This window comes from Mirounga angustirostris, unplaced genomic scaffold, assembly GCF_029215605.1.
Source record: "Mirounga angustirostris isolate CCGP_5_RB_7025 unplaced genomic scaffold, mMirAng1.0.hap1 SCAF_13, whole genome shotgun sequence".
In the NCBI taxonomy this organism is placed as follows: domain Eukaryota; kingdom Metazoa; phylum Chordata; class Mammalia; order Carnivora; family Phocidae; genus Mirounga; species Mirounga angustirostris.
In genome coordinates this window covers 92,734,986-92,754,361 of record NW_026991721.1, presented here as the reverse complement: position 1 = coordinate 92,754,361, position 19,376 = coordinate 92,734,986, and the positions used below count along the sequence as shown (strand labels likewise).

Sequence of the window (19,376 nt, the reverse complement as noted above, 5' to 3'; positions counted from 1 at the left end):
AGATGGAGGGGTTTGCTTTTTGCCTCGAGGACTGTGGGGAGCCATGGAAGGATCTTAGAGTAGGGGACTCGCTATAAATAGAGTCTTCTAGGGAAATGCGTGTCCTGGCAAGAGGCAGGAGGGTCGGAAAGGGGAAAGATTAGAGAGGGGTCAGGAAGTCATGAGGGGGGTCGTGGTAATATAGGCATGACGTTGCCCGGTTCCTCAGCCAGACGTTGCAATTGCCCTCTGAGTATTTCACACCCTGCCAAGGCCTGGAAGACACAAGGGGGCCTAAAAAGCCCAGTGCCCGGCCCCAGTTTGCTCATGGACTCCAGTAGGGAGTGGGCCACATGGGTAGCACTGGGGATACAAAGGAGAGCAGAGATTATGAAGAGACATAACTGGGTGGGTGGCTGATGGGGCATGGGGCCGAGGCAAGGCAATGGAGCGGAACCCCAACTCTCATTGTGAGGACTGTGGCCTGGGGCAGCTGTAGCACGTGGAGAGCTTGGGACGCGGCCGGATGGCGTCGGAAGACGCTGTTTTGGACGACGGAGTGAAGTATCTCGGCGCATCAGAGGGGAGATGCTGAGGAGGTCAGAAGTCAGGGTCAGACCATAGATCCATAGTCCTGACGTGCCTGATCTCAGCGGTGGTAGTTGAAGCTGCGTGGAGGATGGAGCAGGTTCGTAGCAGAGGACGGAAGAGCGATGAGGTTATGCAGGGGTGGGGAGCGACGAAGGGGAAGAAGGAGCAGGAGGAGGGTCAAGGACGGGGTGGTCAGGTGTGGGGCACGGAGCCTTGGCATGAGACGGGGTCACCCAAGGCCAGGGAGGGAGCTGCCACTACAGACTTGAGGAGCTGAGTGAGAGGAGGCGGCGCGTGGATGAGCCCGGGGGCACAGGGTGAGACCTAGGCATGAAATTCTGGAAGTTCTGCTTCTTTGTTGGAGGAAGAGAAGAAAGGATTTGGTGAACAGTGAAGGGGTGGGCTCCGAACTGGCCAGAAATGGCTGTAGATGCTGCCTCCTGGCTCACCTTGGCCAGTTAACCTCTCTGCGCTCCAGTGCCCTAGTTAGTAAAGGAGGATAAGACTGTATCGAAAGCACTGCCTGGCCGTGAGTACCAGAAGCATGACATGAGCTGAGGATGAGCATGAGCTAAGGCATGCACAACTTGTCTGCTCAGCGCTTGGCATACACTAAGTGTTCTTGACACATTTTTTTTTAATAAACTCTATGCCCAACGTGGGGCTCGAACTCAACCCCAAGATCAAGAGTCGCAGGTTCCACCGTCTGAGCCAGCCAGGCGCCCCTGGTCTGGACACATTGAGCTATTATCATGAATGACAGATAATACGTTTTATAACCGGCTACATGATTTTTATATCTTCAAATGTGAAACCCCTAGAAACCATGGAATAGATGTCTGGAGAAGTCTTTCTAAACTGAGAGCACTCCGTTCCCTAGTAACCAGGATGGTTTCGGAGCAGGAAGATGGGCTCCATCATTTCTGGGGAACGCCTTTTATGCCAAAAATGATGATGGTCCTCTTAGGATCATAATTGTTTTTACAACATTGCATTTGCTTGTGGTCGTTTATGCTTTCAAAACATTCGCTTGCCTTTATGGTTAGATTTAATGAGGCTCCTACAGAGTTTGGAGTTCTACGTTAGATGCCGTGGAAGAAACACGAGAGAAAGAACATGTAGAGTGCACTCCTGGGAATTGGGGAAGGAAAAGCCGAAGGTGAAGGAGCAAGAACACGTGGACGCAGCGTCAGGCAAGCACAGAGTATTAGGACATGCCTAAGCTGCTTGTGCCAAAAGGATTCTGAGCTGAAGATTGATCTGGGTCAGAGGCAGTCAATGAGGGGAAGTGTGCTTGGACGGGTTCCTTTGGATTGTTGATTTCTGGGATTTCAGGGACTCGTTGGTGCTTGGAGCTGGGTCCCCCTTGCTCTGGTTCACGGTGGGCCGCCGAGCCGCCCTCACCCTTCCGGGAACAGGAGGCTGCCCTTCCCATCTCTCATGTGCATTCCAGGCCTGCTACTATCTGTGCTCTGTAGACCTTTCCCACAGGCCCTCCTGGCTGTCCTCAAGTCCGTGCTCTACTTTTTTTTCCCTTTTTTTCCCCAAACTCAAACTGCCCTCGACTTGGGATGTTCTTTCCCTCTGAAAGTCTTGCCTGCCCTTCGAGGGCCAGATCTTCCCTGGAGTCACTTCTGATCTCCCAGACTGGAACTCCTCTGGACTGCGTGCTTTTCACAGGACTCTGTCCGTGGTTCCCCACTGAATCTCATTTTCCCTTGAGTTACAGTCACCCATGATCACGTCTATCTTTCTCCCATGCGAGACTGCAAGGATTCTGGGTTTTCACCGTGGAACCTGCAGCTTCCGGTCCACGGGGAATATTCAGTGCACATTTGTGAAGTTGAATTGCCTCGGTCCTTTCTCCTGGAGAACTCTCTAGGCTGGCGGTCACTCTGCAGTCCCACTTGTTCAGGGCCACTTACCTGTGCAGGGCTAAGTCAAGTGAAGCCCCTGCTCGCCAAGCTCTTCCTGCCGGGCCCCAGAGTGAGGCAGCCGGCCCCACTGGCAGCTGGGTCCTCGGGGCTGCCCCGTCCCCTTGCCTAGTGCCCAGAACATCCTCCTAGATGGGTGTGATTGTAGGGATTTCCCATAGCTGCTCAGAGAATGGAGGGAGGGAAGCAGGCTTACCTGTGTGCAGCCAGTCTGAAGAGCAGGCCTTCTGGGTCCCAGTCATCCTCTGATGGTGCCTGAGTGACCTGCCAGAGGGTGAGAATGGCCAGGTCAATTCAAAGAAAAAATAGGCTTGACCAGCTCAATTACCTGCTGAAAGGAGAGCCTGTCCTGCACCCCTTCCTTCCCAGAGCCTTGCTTGGTGGGCACCAGCATCTCCTCCTGGCCAGGAGATGGGGAGGAAGCCGAGTGGGGGCCCTGCAGGCCCCCGGCCCCGCACACACTGCTGGAGGGAGTTGGGGGGTGGGTATTGGGCAGCCCTGGCCAGGTCCCGCTCTGAGCTTGCCTTGTTTCTCTTGCAGTACATCTTTGTAGATGCTTATGCCCAGTACCTCTGGATCACGTTTGACTTCTGCAACACTATCCAAGGCTTTTCCATCCCGTTCCGGGCAGTTGATCTCCTCCTGCACAGCAAGGCCTCCAACCTTCTCCTGGGCTTTGACAGGTCTCACCCCAACAAGCAGGTAAGGGAGCTTCTGGAACACAGGTGGGGCTTCTCCGGTTTTCTGTTCCTGCCCGTGGGGATTGTGTGTCCTCTGACTGACCTCCCCCAGCCCCTCCTTCCTCCTCTCCCAAGCTTAGACTTTGTACTAGTTGAATTCCCACGGCCGAGGAAAACCGTATCTCCCTGGCACTCTCCGTCTGCCTCCCAGCCAGGGGGCAATGCCAAGCGCTCGGCAGGCCCTTGTAGCCAGACATCATGCCCTTCTCCGTGTCGATGCACCTTTGTGGGTTTGAGGTGGGGGGGTCCATCGAAACTCTGGAAATTATTCACACAGAGCCAGCTAAAGCCTGGAGTCTGAGCTCTGCTGGGATCTCTATCTTGAATTTCTGTTCTACCTTCCCCATCCTCTGCCTCAAACAACATACTGCTTTTGTACCATTTATTTGAAATTATCATTAACTTAAATTTTTTTCCTACGTGTGTGTGTTTGTGTGCCTTTAATATAAATATGTGTATTTTTCTCCTTAAATCTGGACTTGAAGGAGAGTGAGATGGGGAGACAGCCCAAGTGGGATTTATCTCTCAAGGTTGAAACTTGCCAAATCGAGGCTATTGGTCTGGTATAATACCATGAAACCAGTAGACCTTGTAGGATTGGATTCATGAGGAGTTTTGAATGGCTTGGCTCAGAGGAACCTTGGAACATATCTTTTTCTTTGCAGGTTGTTTAACCAAAACATGATCTGTTTACCTTTCCTTGCCTTAGGGAGTAACCTAAGTACAGGCTGGGTCAGTTTACCAGTGTACGTGGATGAACGTTGTTTTTAGTCTTCTGCTGCTTCTTGTGTGGTCACTAGGGCCAGAGGAATGCTCAGGTGCTGTGTTTGGAAGTTCAGGGGCTTTGGCAAAGACCAGCAAGTTCATCACTCACGGCCGTATTGTTTGCATTCAAGTGGTTCCCCTTGGTGCTCTTTACCCCTGCGCTTAGCCAGGGTCCCCTCTGTTCACCTTTAATCCCCGTGGCCCATTATGGGTTTTTAAGGACATGGTTTCCCAGGTGAGAAAGTACAGTGTAATCCTTTTGTTTTTACTATCCCTGATGGCTAGTGTCAAGTAAACCGTAATTTCTGATGATCCATAAATGGAAGACGATACCCATTTTTCCTTGTAGTTATTCTTGAAGCCTTAGTAACTGTGGAGAGGAACGGGAAGGTGCAGATCTCACCTTGCCTCCCCACCCTCATTCGCTTTTGGAGTAACCAAGCTGGCCTTGCTGATCTCCGGGCCCATCTTCCCAGACCGCATGTTATTTATGGCGGGGCCTGATGGCCTTGCCGTTCAGGTTATGCCTGCCCCTTGCTTCTATTTTTTTTTTTTTAAAGATTTTATTTATTTATTTGTCAGAGAGAGAAAGCACAAGCAGGGGGAGTGGCAGGCAGAGGGAGAAACAGGCTCCCCACTGAGCAGGGAGCCGCCCGATGCGGGACTCGATACCAGGACCCTGGGATCATGACCTGAGCTGAAGGCAGATGCTTAACCGACTGAGCCACCCAGGTGTCCCTGCCTCTTGCATCTTGATCTCTTCTTGTCCTTGGTCTTTGCAGCTGTGGAAGTCAGATGATTTTGGCCAGACCTGGATCCTGATTCAGGAACATGTGAAGTCCTTTTCTTGGTAAGTCCTCCACCTAAGAAGTTTGAATTACATAATCACCTTTCTTCAGTTCTAGCTCCTTCATGGAGGGCAGACCTGCCCTCACCTGAAATGTGGAGCATGTGGTTCGGGAAAGGCACATTCCAGACCTGGGAATTAGAACTGAGAGTACAACACACTCACTGTGTGGGGCGGTGGGGGATCAGAGAGGAAAGTTATGGGTGAGAGAAGTGACAGAGCTTTTGCATTTTTCAGTCCATCAGGGAACCCAGGGGACTCTTGAGCACTTGCATGATTAGAATTTCTAAAGACCTTCACTCTTCGAGCATGACAACAGAAGTGGGGATTTTTCTCTGTATCACTTTCATTCACTTGTTCATTCATAACGTACTTTTTTTGGATGTCTGCTGAATATGAAACATGTTCGATGCTTTAGGGTAGAAGAAGTTGAATAATTTATGGATATAGTTATTAAGGAGACTGCAGCTTAGGAGGCAAGAAAAGACATTTTGTGTACAGAACACACATCATGGAAGACACACAAAAGTCACAGACCTAGCAGGAGAAGCCAGAGGGGGGACTAGTCTTTCCAGATGGGGAGATCCCAGCCAGCTCCATGGAGGAGTTGCTTTTGAGCCAGGATGTGCGCAAGAGGCTGGAGGTAGCAGGAGGGGCCTGGAGGTGTGTGGGGCTGGGATTCCAGACAGAAACAGAATGGCCAAAGGCAGAGAGAGAGGACACTGTGGTACTTGGGTGGAGAACACGAAGTCTGACTTCTGGACAGTATGTTGGGTGAAGTTCGGGAAGGGACATTGGTATCTGAATATGCAGTGCTTGGTAAAGGAATCTGGACTGAATTCTGAAAGCAGCGAGGAGCCCCTATAGGGTTTTGAGAAGGAGAGAGAAATCAACAGGGCTGGACTTGCAGAAGTACAGCTGTTGCTAGTCGTACGTCCTTCTGATCTTTCACTGTTACAGGGTGCAGTATGTAATCTTGAATAGATGCACTTGTACACGTGTGGGCAAATGGGCAGAACAGATTCTCAGGAGCAGACATGCTGGGTCAGCAGGTCACTCAAACCCTTCACACTTAGCAAACTTGATTCCTCCTACATTGACCCTTGACCTCCACTGCCCCCAGTCAGCTGCCCCTGGAATCTTCCCCATTTCAGTTTCTAGTTGCTCAGGCCAAGAACTTGGGAGTCATCACTGATTTCATGTTTGTTTCATGCTTCACATTCCACCTATCAGGAAATCCTGTTGTCTCTACCTTTGGTTTATATCTAGGATCTACTGCTCAGCTATGACTTTACTCCAAGCCACCACTGTCACTCATTAGTTGTCCACCTGGTCTTTCCACTACTACTCCTGTCCTTCTGCAGTTAATTCTCAGTACATGGCTGGGTTGATCTTCGTAAAAACAGGTCAGATCATGTTGTTCCTCTCTCTACTTTGAACTCTTTATGCACCATCACTTCTCTCAGATTAATGCCAAGCATATTCCTACCACAGGGCCTTTGCACTTGCTTTTTTCCCTGCCTAGACTGCTCTTCTTCAAGATATACTTATTGCTTACTCCCTTATCTCATTCAAGTCTGCTCAAATAACACTTTCTAAATGAGGCCTATCCTAAGGATCCTATTAAAATTGCAACTACTCCCCTGTCATTTCCTGTGCCCTGATCTGTTATTTTTTTGCATAACACTTACCACTTTCTAATATGGGATTATTAGGCTTATTATTTATTTGTCTTTCTCTCTTTGATAGAATGAAAGCTCTACAAAGGCAGGGGCTTTGGTCAGTTTTGAGCACAGATATATCCCCAGTGAATAAAGCATTGAAATTGTAACTTTGGTAGAGATTGCCAAATCTATGGAGAGTGTTAAATTTTGCTCTCATCTCAGTAACATAGAACTGTGCTTCTCTCCACAGCCAATGTGTTAGGTAAGACAGGGTATCTCAGTATAGTCTTAGTTTGAATTTTTCTTACTATGAATGAGTTTGAGCATCTTTTAACAGCTTAAGCATCATTTTTATTTCCTTTTTTTTTTTCTTTCTTAAAGATTTTATTTATTTATTTGACAGAGAGAGACACAGAGAGAGAGGGAACACAAGCAGGGGGAGTGGGAGAGGGAGAAGCAGGCTTCCCGTGGAGCAGGGAGCCCGATGCGGGGCTCGATCCCAGGACCCTGGGATCATGACCTGAGCCGAAGGCAGATGCTTAATGACTGAGCCACCCAGGTGCCCCGTGTCTTTTTTATTTCTATTTTTATGACATGTCTTTTCATGCCCTTGGCCCTTTTTCTGTTGAATGGTTAGTCTTTTTATTGATTTCCAGGAGCTCTTTGTATATTTGAGGTTAGGCCTTTGTGACACTAGATACCACATGTGTGTGTTCATTTATAATTCTCAGTTTATCATTTGTGTTTTGAGGTTTCCATGTGGTTTTTAGTCCTCATTAAATGCAGTGGTACATACTGTCTGTGCTTCTTTTAGCTCTCTGTTTGCAGAGGAATGTCTTTGAGTTGGTATTGCTTCCTTGGTGAATGAGGACAGCGAAGATGGGAGGGAGCCCAGATGTAGAGGGGTCCTACAGCTGAGTATCTTCAGGCTCCATTGGACTTCCTTTTCAAAGAGACAGCTGTTTCTGATCCTTTTGTTTTTTTCCTTGGACCCAGGTTGTATTGTCTTAGTGAAATTATGACCACAGTCTTATCCAAGTATAACCTCTACCCAAGGAGTACCATTAGAACTTCCTTTTGCTTTATATGTGTCTTAAGGGGACAGATTGGGCTTTCATCTGCTTACATAACCATATATTAAGAGGGCACACTAGCAGGATGACTGAGTAAAGGAACATCACATTGGGGAATCTGTATGTTGTACTTTTGCCTCTGTGCACATATGCTGATATCTTAGGGGAAAGGCCTGGCCTGTCTTATTTTAGATAACTACGTGTCTGGTGTCAGGGCATTTCAGGCCATTTGGAGGATTTTCCCCTAGGATTTCCCATGATAAGTGAGAGTGTAATCTAACCTCTCTAAGAATAAGGGCATACATTTATTCAATAATGCGGGCAGCCTGGGAGCAGCAGGCGTTTGGAAAACCAGTGGTCTATGGAATCCAGAGCTGGAGATCGGCAAGGCGGGACAGTGGAAGGGCAGTTGGGGAGGGACTCAGGGGTGCCTGGCCGAGCACCATGGAAGGGTTGTAGGTGAGGCCCGGTGAGGACTGCTGACTGTGATCACAGATGGAGCAAGGCTTGGAATTTTCAAACGAGGGCCAAGAGACCAGACCGTAGTGGAAGCTAGCGATGGGCAAGTAGCCGAGCTTGGAGGCGGAGTGGCTCTCAGAAACGGGAGGTCCACAGCGGGATCACGGAAGAGAATTGGGAGGGAAGTCGCAGCTCTTTCTATCTCTTTCTATCTCTAGATACTGCTTTTGTTTAGGAAAAGAATAGCAGAGGTGAGCTCAGTCTCAAAATTCTCTGAGTGAAGGTCCCTTCTTCTCTGCCTTTTTAAAAATATCCAGCAGCTTTGTTTTAATTTGCATATCCTCTAGGGTAGAGGAAGTACTTTAATCAGTACTTCTAATTGTGGAAAAGAAGAGAACATGCCACCACCCCCACACATACGCACGCAGAGCGTCTGATGATGAGCAGTTGTCTCCTGCACTGGGGCCAAGCCTGCTGGCTTCTCCAGTGCTCTGCTTAGACTCCAGATTGTGGGGCCAAAGTCATGCCTTTTGGTTTCTATTTCTTCTCTCCCCCTTCCTTCCTTGTTTCCTTCCTTCCTCCCTCCTTCCCTCCTTCCCCCCTTTCCTCTTTTCCTCCCTCCCTCCCTCCCTCCCTCCTTCCCTCCCTCCCTCCCTCCCTTCCTTCCTGTGCTCTTTTTTAAAAATTTTTTTTAAAAGATTTTATTTATTTATTTGACAGAGAGACAGTGAGAGAGGGAACCCCACTGAGCAGGGACCCCCTGATGCGGGGCTCGATTGCAGGACCCTGGGATCATGACCCGAGCCGAAGGCAGATGCTTAACGAGGGAGCCACCCAGGCGCCCCCCTTCCCGTTCTCTTGACGATATATCTTTGAAGGAATTTTATATCTGAGCCTTCATTACGTTGAGAGCCATCATGCATATGTCGCTCTGCAAAGACAGGTCCAGAAGTGAGTCCTGCCTTTCCTTGGGTCATCCCTGCATCCTCCCTCTGAGGCTCTCCTCCTGATTTTTCCCATGCGCTGAATGGTCTGCCTGGCCTGGTGTCTTGTTGAGCATTAGGAAACCTGAGGCAGAGTAGTCCTCCTTGCAGCTATTGTTGGGGGCCTTATTTGGGGGAGACTCCTGTTCTGAGATTCTTCTTGAGGGAGTTTGATCAAGTCAACCTTAGAGTTTTCAGTTTGGAGTAGCCTTTGTACTGTGGTCCAAGGATTCAGTGCAGCAAGATTCAGTTCAGCTGGGAGCCCTGTAGGACAAAAAGAAATATAAGACATGGCCTTTAAAGGCATCTATACTCTCTCTAGGAAGCTCAGACACATTATGGTGAATAATAGAACACAGTGAATAAGAAGCACCACTGTGAATAAGAAGCACCATTGTACAAAGTCACGAGAGTGATTCCAAAATCCACCCACCCAAAACAGTTTTCTACCTTTGTTTGAAACTCACATAACATTAATACATAAGGCTTGAAATTGAACACTGCACAGGTACATCGTGGGTATTGGGAGGAGGGAGGAGAGCTTTGGGGGAGGGCTTCCTGGAAGAGGGGCCTTGAACTTGACCTCAGAAGAGTAGGATTTCAACATGCAGGTCAGAATGCACGCGGGGCGGGGCGGGGGCCTCCCTGCAGAGGGGTGCTCTGTTGACGGAGCGCAGGGAGTGGGGTGAGGGGAGAAATGAGCTCTGAATTTCTGAAGGACATCAGGGAGATCAGTCCATGTGAGAATGAGTTTGCAAAGGAGCCTCGCAGAACATGACTTTGCACTGGTAGGATGACTCCGGATTGCACGGATCAGCGACAGTGGCCCAGGACAGACAGACAGAAAGGGCAGGGCCTGCTAGCAAGATCAGGCTCACTGGTTCCTCGTGTGGTTTCTTCTAGAGCTGTTCTGAGAGCGTACGGGCCTGGGAAAACACACTCCTTCATTCTCTGAGGTTTACAACTTGAGGTCAGAAACTCACTGACAGCCTCAACCAGTCCCTTGCTTACTGATTCCAAAACACCCCACCTTTTACTTTTCCTTCTTCTTGCTCATCTCAGGCACGGCCAAGGCTTGCCTTGAGTGACACCCAGGGCACTTTGAAGAAAGCAGTAACAACATCAACACTTGACAAATGGCGATCACTTTCCCTCCCCACTGAACCGAGGAGCAACCAAAGGGCTCTGTTTGTGGCAGAGAGCGTGGGATTGTGTCCCTCAATTCCAGCAGGCTGGCTGCACGGCAGAACCTCGGTGTCTCCAGTTGCTTAAACAGAGTGATGATAGAAACTGCTCTCTTTCCTCTAGGGGTATCGATCCCTATGACAAGCCAAACACCATCTACGTGGAACGGCACGAACCCTCTGGCTACTCCACGGTTTTCCGAAGTACGGACTTCTTCCAGTCCCGGGAGAACCAGGAAATGATCCTGGAGGAAGTGAAAGACTTTCAGCTTCGGGACAAGTACATGTTTGCTACAAAGGTGGTGGTAAGTTGAAGGTGCTGAGGAACGTGGAAACTCCTTTTTGGGTTTCCTTTCAGAGGTTCGGCATTCCGTGATGGAGCCGGTGGGTTTGAATATGCAGGGAAGGGGTCAACGCACCCCGGGGAGCTTGACTGAGGGGCACTGGATATAGACGGGCATTCCCGTGGGGCTTGGATGGTCCCAGGAGGTCAGAGGAGTGGAGAAGCTCAGACAGCCACTCGGGATGTCTCTGGGCTCTTGGAATGTGGTTGTTTCCTGGTAGCCAAGCATCCTTGTCAAACACGTGTTTCTTTGACATCCCAATTAAAAGAACACAGAAAGGAGGGGTGGGGCTCTGTGGCAATTTGCTTTAATCTCGCCGCCTGATTTCCTTTTGGATTAGGCCAATGTCTTTGGGAATTTTGGACACATGTTAATTTCCATGGCTAATAGAATGTGTAGTCATTGGCTAGTGGGAGTTAATGCTCTAAGAAAAGCAGTGATTAAGCCTCCAGCTGTCAGTAAGTAGCTTAACTCTCAGCCTTTGGGAAAATCTTCCCCTTGATTTGATGTGTTGGATGGAGCCAGATGCTGGGGAGGTGGGGGGAGGCTTGCTCATTTAAAACCAGACTTGATTATTTAACAGGGCTTGCCTTGTGACTGTCTCAAGTTGCAAGCGGCGACTGCACTGCCCTGTGTAAAGGAACAAAACCGTCCTGAGGAGAGCAGGTTGGGCCGCTATCCTGGAGTGCCGTAGCTTATTTTCTTTTTCTTTTTTTTTTTTTTTTAAGATTTTATTTATTTATTTGACAGAGAGAGACACAGCGAGAGAGGGAACACAAGCAAGGGGAGTGGGAGAGGGAGAAGCAGGCTCCCTGCCGAGCAGGGAGCCCGATGTGGGGCTCGATCCCAGGACCCTGGGATCATGACCTGAGCTGAAGGCAGACACTTAACGACTGAGCCACCCAGGCGCCCCCGTAGCTTATTTTCTTGATGGGGGCCATTCCCTCCTTGACCTCAGGCTCTGCAGACGGCCGCTGGTAACTGGCAGGCGCTTTGCTTTCTGTCACAGTTAACCTTAGGGACTAAAATCAGGTGTAATGTTTTCCTCCAGATTCTCACTTAAAATATATGATGGGTAGCTGGCCCCTTTGGTAGGATTCCAGGGTAGAGAGAGGACCTCCCCAGCAAGGAAAGCAGAGAGTAAGGTTGAGATGAGAAGAGAAGATGTGGGTGGCTTAAAGGCAAGAGGGGTGCCCCATTACATACTTTGCAAAATGTTTTTTAAAGCCACTATAATTATGGCAGTTTTTCTTCTGTCAGGCTATTTGCATTGGGTCAGTTGCTGGATCATTCCTTTCCTGCCTTGCCTATCACTTTCTCTCTCTTTCTCTTACACACACACACAGCGACTCAGAAGGCAAGCATCCTTGGGTTGCCTTGGGCAGGGTTGTGGTGAGGAGGGAGCGCAGTGTGGGGAACCAGGCCTGAGGACTGTTACCTTGTGACATCCTCTTGGCAGTCCCAAGGTCCTGGTTTGCCTCTCATCTTTCAGTGTTCCTGGGTCTTTTCTGTTTTAGTTCCTTGGGCCTGAGTTTATTTATATGATTTTAATTTCTTGATTCTAAGACACAGTGACTGATTCTTAGATTTGCCTACTGACTGATTCGGGGCTGAGGTGGAGAGCCGTTGTGCATTCCTCTTATGCCTGTTTTTTCTGGATCTCACACCCAAGAGCTAAAGAAATATCCCAGTGGGAGCTTTCTAAGCCCTCCGTTCCACCCTAACGGCTATGTCTGTTCTCTCGCCATGGCTGATATGCAGGGCGCTGGGAACAAATTTATTGTTATTCCTGGTCAGTGGTGAGATCAGGGGCTGTGTCTGCCTTGTTCATCACTGATGTGGTACCCAGTATCTTGCACAATGCTTGATACATAGCAGATGCACAGTAGTTGAATGAATGCCATCTCTGCCCACCTGATTTAGAAAGCATAGGCCAGTAGATTTTTTAGGGGAGTGGTAGGAGGCCTTAAATGATTGTTACTTTCTTGGTCAATTCTCACCTCTCTGTATGGTTTATTTATTTATAGGATATTGGTGACAAACCTGTAGTTATGTGTTGGCTTCATCTTTCAGCACATGGATGGGCCACCGGATTCCAGGGTCAGTGGTGTTAGCTAGAGGCTCTAGGCCAGATGAGGTAGGCCACCACATGGAAGTGTTTCTCAAATTGTGGTCTTAGGAGCAATCTCAGCACCATCACTCAAGAGCACTTGTTCCAAAAGCGGATTTCAGGGCCCAAATGCATTTTTTTTCTCAGCATCCTTAGGCTGCCTAAGAATCTCCAAAATTTGAGAAGCTCTTCCCTGAGGTCTTCTGTATGCAGAATAGTCAGTTCTATCATCAAAGGATCATTGTAGATTGGATGGGTTGATGAGGGAAGAGACCCAACCGGCTGTGGGTGATAAAATGAGTGTTTTCCCTCTTTTAATTTCTTCCTCTTTATTACATTAGACTGCTGAGCCATAAGGATAAACAACATTGGCCTTGGTTGGATAACTGTATCAGTAGGAGTATTGTGAGGTCTGCAAGTGTAACTTCTTATCTGGGGTGTGCTTAGCACTCAGACTGCCTGGGTTTGGGGAATTCTGAGGGACCTTAATATTAAATGGATTCAAATCAAATTAGGAAAGTCAAGGAGCTAATTGCAAAACCACAGAAAATTGGTTTTGGGTGATTAACTCTTTTGCTTTTTTCCAGTACCATGAACGATTATAATTCTTTGCAAGTTAGCTCTTTAGAACATGTGGGGACAGCCATCTGGATTCTGGACTGGAGCTGGTGTCTGAATCTTCCGAATACCCCTGTGCCCTGTTAGTCTGGCTCTTATTTCATATGTGCTTTGTTTCTGATGCCCTTTGATTTTTTTTTTTTAAAGATTTTATTTAATTATTTGAGGGGGTGGGGGAGGGGCAGTAGGAGAGGGAGAGAGAATCTCAAGCCTAATCCATGCGGATCAGAGTGCCCGATGTGGGGCTCGACCCAACGACCCTGAGATCATGACCTGAGCTGAAATCAGGAGTCAGTTGTTCAACTGACTGAACCACTCTGGGGCCCCCCTTTGATATTTTTTTTAACCCAAGTTTAATTTTTATTCCATGTTTTTTGACATGACATTCACTTACTTGTCTTAATAGTCTACATCAAAATGATAGGCCATTGAGGCAGCAAAGAGGCACTTCTGCAAACTGGACCAACATTGATTCGTTAACTTGGCAATAGCCAGCTGTTAGGTTCTTTCTGGTAGATATCAATAGTTGCCAGAATGTTGGAGGTAAGTGAGGGCCAGCTGCTCTTCTGTAGCTTCACCACCAGCTTATCATGAAAGCCAGGTCCACACCTTTCTTGCACAAATGTATGTCAGTAAGCAAAGACCTAATGTATGGGCTTGATGGCATCTCCTCTCTTCTTCTAGGTGATGCAGACACAATGTTCTAGAACAGGGATTGGCAAACTATGGCCCTTCACTTATTTTTGTCAATAAAGTTTTATTGAAACAGCTATGCTCATTTGCTTACATGTTGTCTATCACTGCTTTCATGTCACAGTGGCAGAATTGAATAGTTGCATGGAGGCGGGATGGCTCATAAACTTTAAAATACTTCTATATGGATCTTTACAGAAAACCAACCCTGTTGTAGAGGCAAGATTCTGTTACCCTTTGAGTTGGCATCAGGCAACCAGAATCCTCTTGTGTAAAAGCTTGATAAGTCGTGGACATTACCCCTAAAAGTTCAGGTTACAGGCCTCCTTAAATTGTTATGCCCTATTCATGCCAGAGTGTTATCTTCAGGATATTATGGCCAATTCAGATATCTTGCATGCCACTGATCTCCCAAAAGAGCTCATTTGTACTTTCGCTATTCTGACCAACCAACCACTATTGAAAACCAATTTCTAATCTTCATTATGCTAATTTAAAGTCTCTAATGTTGGTAGAGATAACAAGAAAACTTAGTAATCATCTCAAGATTGTGGGCTTCTCTATGAAAAGTTAGCTGATCACAATTGGAGTGTGATTTTTTTTTAGGATAACTGACCAAAACCAAGTTATTGACAAATTAATTATAACGTTACTTAAATGTATGTAAACATAAAGCTAGGTATAAACACTTAATGCATATAATTTATAGGCAACAATAAAACCTGAACACATTATGAATAACAATAAAACCCAAACATTATAAATAAAGCTATAATACCAATAAATTTAATATCAATTTTTATAACACCTATATTGAGATATAATTTCTATGCCATAAAATTCACCCTTTTGAGGTATACAGCTCAGTGGTTTTTAGCTTATTCACAAAGTTGTGTAATGCTTACCACTATCTAATTCCAGCCCCTGCACCCCCATTCCATTCCCCTCCCCTCCCTGGCAACCAGGAATCTATTTTCTGCCTCATAGAATTGCCTGTTCTGGACACTTTATGTAAAGAGTATCTTATGCCATGGGACTTTTTGTACCTGTTTTCTTTCCTAGTATAATGTTTCCAGATTTCATCTGTGTTTATTACGGATCATCAGAATTAATGGGTCTTTAGGTCCACTGCCTCTCTCTTCTGCCGGTTCAGATCTCTTGTTGAACCCCTCTGGTAATTTTTTTCTTGTGAGTTACTGTCCTTTCCCACTCAAGAATTTGTATCTCTATAATTTCTGTTTCTTTAGTGATACTCTCATTTAGTGAGACTGTGTTCTCATACTTTCCTTTAATTCTTGTGACATGGTTTCTTTTAATTTTTTGAACATATTTATGATAGGGGATTTAAATGTTTTGTTTGTGAGTCCAATATCGGGCCTTCCTCAGGAACAGTTTCTATTGACTCTGTGTGTGTGTGTGTGTGTGTGTGTGTGTGTGGTGTTTATGTAGGGGCCATACTTTGCTGTTTGCTTGTCTTATCCTTTTATTGAAAATCAGACATTTTCGATGGTATAAGGTGGCAACTGCTTATATCAGAGTAGCCCCTTCCCAAAATGGTTTTTGTTACCTTTTCCTACTGTTGCCTGTATTTGTTTTGTTTGTGACTTTCCTTCATTAATTTTGTAGAGTTTGCATTCTTCATTGTGTGTGGTGGCTATGAAATGTTTGATAATTAGGCTTCGTGGTTAGCTAATGATTGAACAGAGATTTTTCTTAAATGCTTTGAATCAGTACATCTGGTAGCCTTTGCTGAGGGCCTTTGAGCATGGGTGGGGGGCCTGCCTTTAGTGCAATCTACAACTCTGCCTTAGCCTTCAGTTCCTGCTTCCGTAGACCCAGCCATGAGTGATTAGGCCCTTTTCGCTTCTCTTCTGAGCATACTCACAGCTCTTGCGTGTGTGACCTTGTAGAGTCCCCGGAATATTTCAGAGCTTATCAAAGCCTCTTAGGGGCATCTACTTCCCCAGCTTTTCCGTAAGCCTTTTGTGAGTTCCAGGTGCCATGTCACTCTAGCAGCTGCGATGTGAAACACTTGTCTCTGTTTCCATAGGTCGGTCTGTACAGCGAGCTGAGGCAGGTTATATGTAGAGAAGACCTGAGAATGCAGTTTCAAGCTGGCCGTGGCAACAGTCTGTCCCCTCCATTGACCGCGCGGCTGCTGGTTTTCACAGTTCCCGGAGCTGCGAGGCTGTGGGTTTCCGAGGCTACCGCAGAGCTAGAGCAAAGGGGATGGGACTGAGGCCACAAAGTCGGCTCTTCTTGCTGAGCTTTGACACTGTTCTCCAATAAGTGCTCTTTGGGTTTTGGCAAGCCTTTATTTAATTTTTTGAATTCTAAAAAAGTTGACTTTGAGAATTTTTGTCAGTGTTCTTGTTGCTTTTTGGATGAGTGGATTTTCAGAGTTCCTTCCTCAGCCATTCTTGACGTGCTTGCAGTGAATACTAACTTTGTGAAACTGTTCATTATGGACGTTTTCAAATCTACATAAAAGCACAGTTTATACTGATAGGACTGCCACAGGTGCCCTCATTCAGCCTCAATATTATTTACATTTGCTAATCTCTTTTTGGCTGTGTACCCACTGGTTATTTTTTTCTTGGAATATTTTATTTTTATTATTATTATTTTTGAAGTAGGCTCCACGCCCAACATGGACCCCAACATGGGGCTCAATCTCACGACCCTGAGATCACAACCTGAGCTGAGATCAGGAATCGGACGTTTAACTGACTGAGCCACCCAGGTGCCCCTTTCTTGGACTATTTTTAAAGCATAAACATGTATAAATAAAATATATATAAAATGTTATCTATAAATATTTTAGTATAAACAACACTAATGTGGATGATGATGTTTTGCTGATCCCTTGTCACTGTCTCAGAGGAGAAGGTGGGCGTGAATGCTAGAGCCTGTTCTGGACTGTGTCCTTGTCTGCCACGTGCCGCAGGGTCCCTCATTCTCTGGCCACTGTTCTCCGTGAAACATCCGATTGAAGAGCTCACTGTGACATCCTGTGGCCTTCACTTGGCAAGAATGTGTCATTTATTTAGTTCTCTCTGCTCTTTCCTCCTTGACCTCTCGTTTCCTTTGGTATAATCTCAAACATAAATATAAGTGCACTTTTTGAAATCCAGATTATTCAGCTACTTACATCAATTTATTTTTCCTTATCGGAATGAAAGCACCAAATGAAACAAAGATCTTATCTTCCATTTTCAGACCCTAGAATACCGGCATAACTTGAAGCATTGAAATACCTCCTGGACGCTGGTGAAAATATTTGTGCTGGGAGCTATATTAACTGGGATAGCCTTTAAGGAAGGCTATTTTTTCTGTCAAAAATGAAAACTTTGACCTAGGGGTTTTAAGAATGGCATCCTACAGATATTCTTGTGTAGTTCTGGGAAAGGTAATATATACAGGTATATTCACTGAAGAGTGCTTCTGGAAATCATGTCAGAGCCCATGAGCTGTTAAATGAAAGATGCCTAAGAGACTCTGTTAATGAAGAAAGTTGAATTGCACAAGGATATTTTTATGTGGAAAATAAAATTACATGTAGCAAATTGACATTGTGTTCAATTACTGGTAACAGAGTAGAAGTAAAAAGTGGCTTAATGAATACAGAAACTTATTTTCCTCTCCTCCATGCTGCCTGGAGGTAGGCAGTGTAGGGCTGGTATGTTGGTACCTGGTACCCTGGGGGCCCAGGCCTCTCTCTGTTCCACCAACCTGACTAATGATTTCGATCCTCACCGTTCCCTCTTGGTCTAGGACATCTATACTAGCCTTTGAGTCTTTACAGGAGTCAGAAAGAGTAAGGACAGATAGGCCAAAATAGGACCCCTTCCCACTGATTAAGTCCCTTCCAGCAGCCTTCCTAGAAACCCAACACACCACTTAGGTTTACGGGTATTGACTGGTACTCAGTCACATGGCCACATGCAGTTATGCAAAAGGTAGAGAACCCCAGTGGTTTATTTAGGGTGGCAGTCAAGATCCTGTTGCTAAGGAGGAAGGAATAATGGATGTTGGGTAAGTGTAGCATCCTTTGTCACTATATAAATATGCTCAGGGGTGATGGTACAGAACACTCCTTAAAGACCCCATGGGAGCCTGTTCCCTTTTACTCCCTGGGGAGTAGGGTAGGAGGAGTGAGTAGAGGGTAGGGAGCAGAGTGTCTGCATTTTACTTTACATCTGTCTGTACTGTTGGATGTTTCTTTCTCATGAGCACGTTTTACTTTTGTCCTTGTGGTAAAAAACTCAACCACCACAACAACCCATGGCTCATTAAGGAAAGTAGTAGGAGCTTTTGATACATCTATCTGACAATCCACAGTGTACTACAAAATTGTTAGTATGTTTCTTGGTGGCAAGAAAGTGTGACAGTGACTCCTTAGGGGTGAACCTGAATTGTCCAGGCTTAGGAATTATTGTCCCAGAAGGAAGTGGGACGCATGTTTTTTGAGGTTTCTTTTTTTGTTGTTTTTTTGGTTTGTTTTGAGGTTTCTTACGACCGTTGTACTCTGACTTTTGCATCCATGGAGGAAGACTGGCCTTGGTATGAATTCTCAATTCTCGTGCCAACCAACAGCACTCGTTAAGAATGCTTAACTAATGATGGCCCCCCCAGTGTCACTGAGAAAAGTGGCTCCTTTCTAAGGTTTAACCACAGTGGGAAGAAGTGAAAAAGTATAAAGCATTGAAGTATGTTTTTCACGGACATCTGTGTATTCATATATATTTATAGGGATTTATATAGGGTAACTTACATGGATCCTCTGACCTTTATAAATAGCTATAAAATTTTATTGACTTAAAGAGGGCTTTTGGGATCTATGCCTAACAGTTTTGCTGGGTACTGTTTTCTCATTCAGGTGTAATAAGTTTTACATTTTTATTAGATCCATTGTTTCCTGCGGCCCCATACTGAGTACAAGCTATTACCATGGTTTTCCATGTGCCATTTTGGAAAGGCCGTCTTTTGTACCTCCCTACCTGGCTTCTTTGAAACAGACTACTTTTAGCCATTTGTTTGAATATATGTGTGTATATAAATATATATATATACATATATATATATATATGTATATATATATATATACTGCTCAGATAAATCAAGAATAACTTCAGGTTCATTCAGCAGCTTGCTCTTCACATAGTGTTTATTGGGCATATATTAGCACAGGGGATTCGGTTCTATTATAGTTAAGAGAAATTGGTACGTTTCTTACTTTACAGGAATTTAAAATCTGTGGTAAACAGTAGCAACACGGTCAAGGATAAATGAAGCCAAATGAACCCCTTCTGGCTGGCAATCCCAATATTCTGATCAGCTTAATAGTCATGTGTGTGATTATGTCCACATGATGGTGTGTGTCCCTTTCTGT

General features: G+C 46.1%; 1 protein-coding gene across 1 annotated transcript in view; it reads left to right on the top strand.

Moving 5' to 3' along the window:
- SORL1 (sortilin related receptor 1) overlaps nt 1-19,376 on the top strand; it is a 155,718-nt gene that overhangs the window by 26,671 nt on the left and 109,671 nt on the right. The window contains exons 4-6 of the mRNA XM_045894818.3: nt 3,045-3,206; nt 4,792-4,859; nt 10,344-10,524. Of these exons, the coding sequence (XP_045750774.1) occupies nt 3,045-3,206; nt 4,792-4,859; nt 10,344-10,524 (411 nt within the window). The remainder of the gene's footprint in view (nt 1-3,044; nt 3,207-4,791; nt 4,860-10,343; nt 10,525-19,376) is intronic.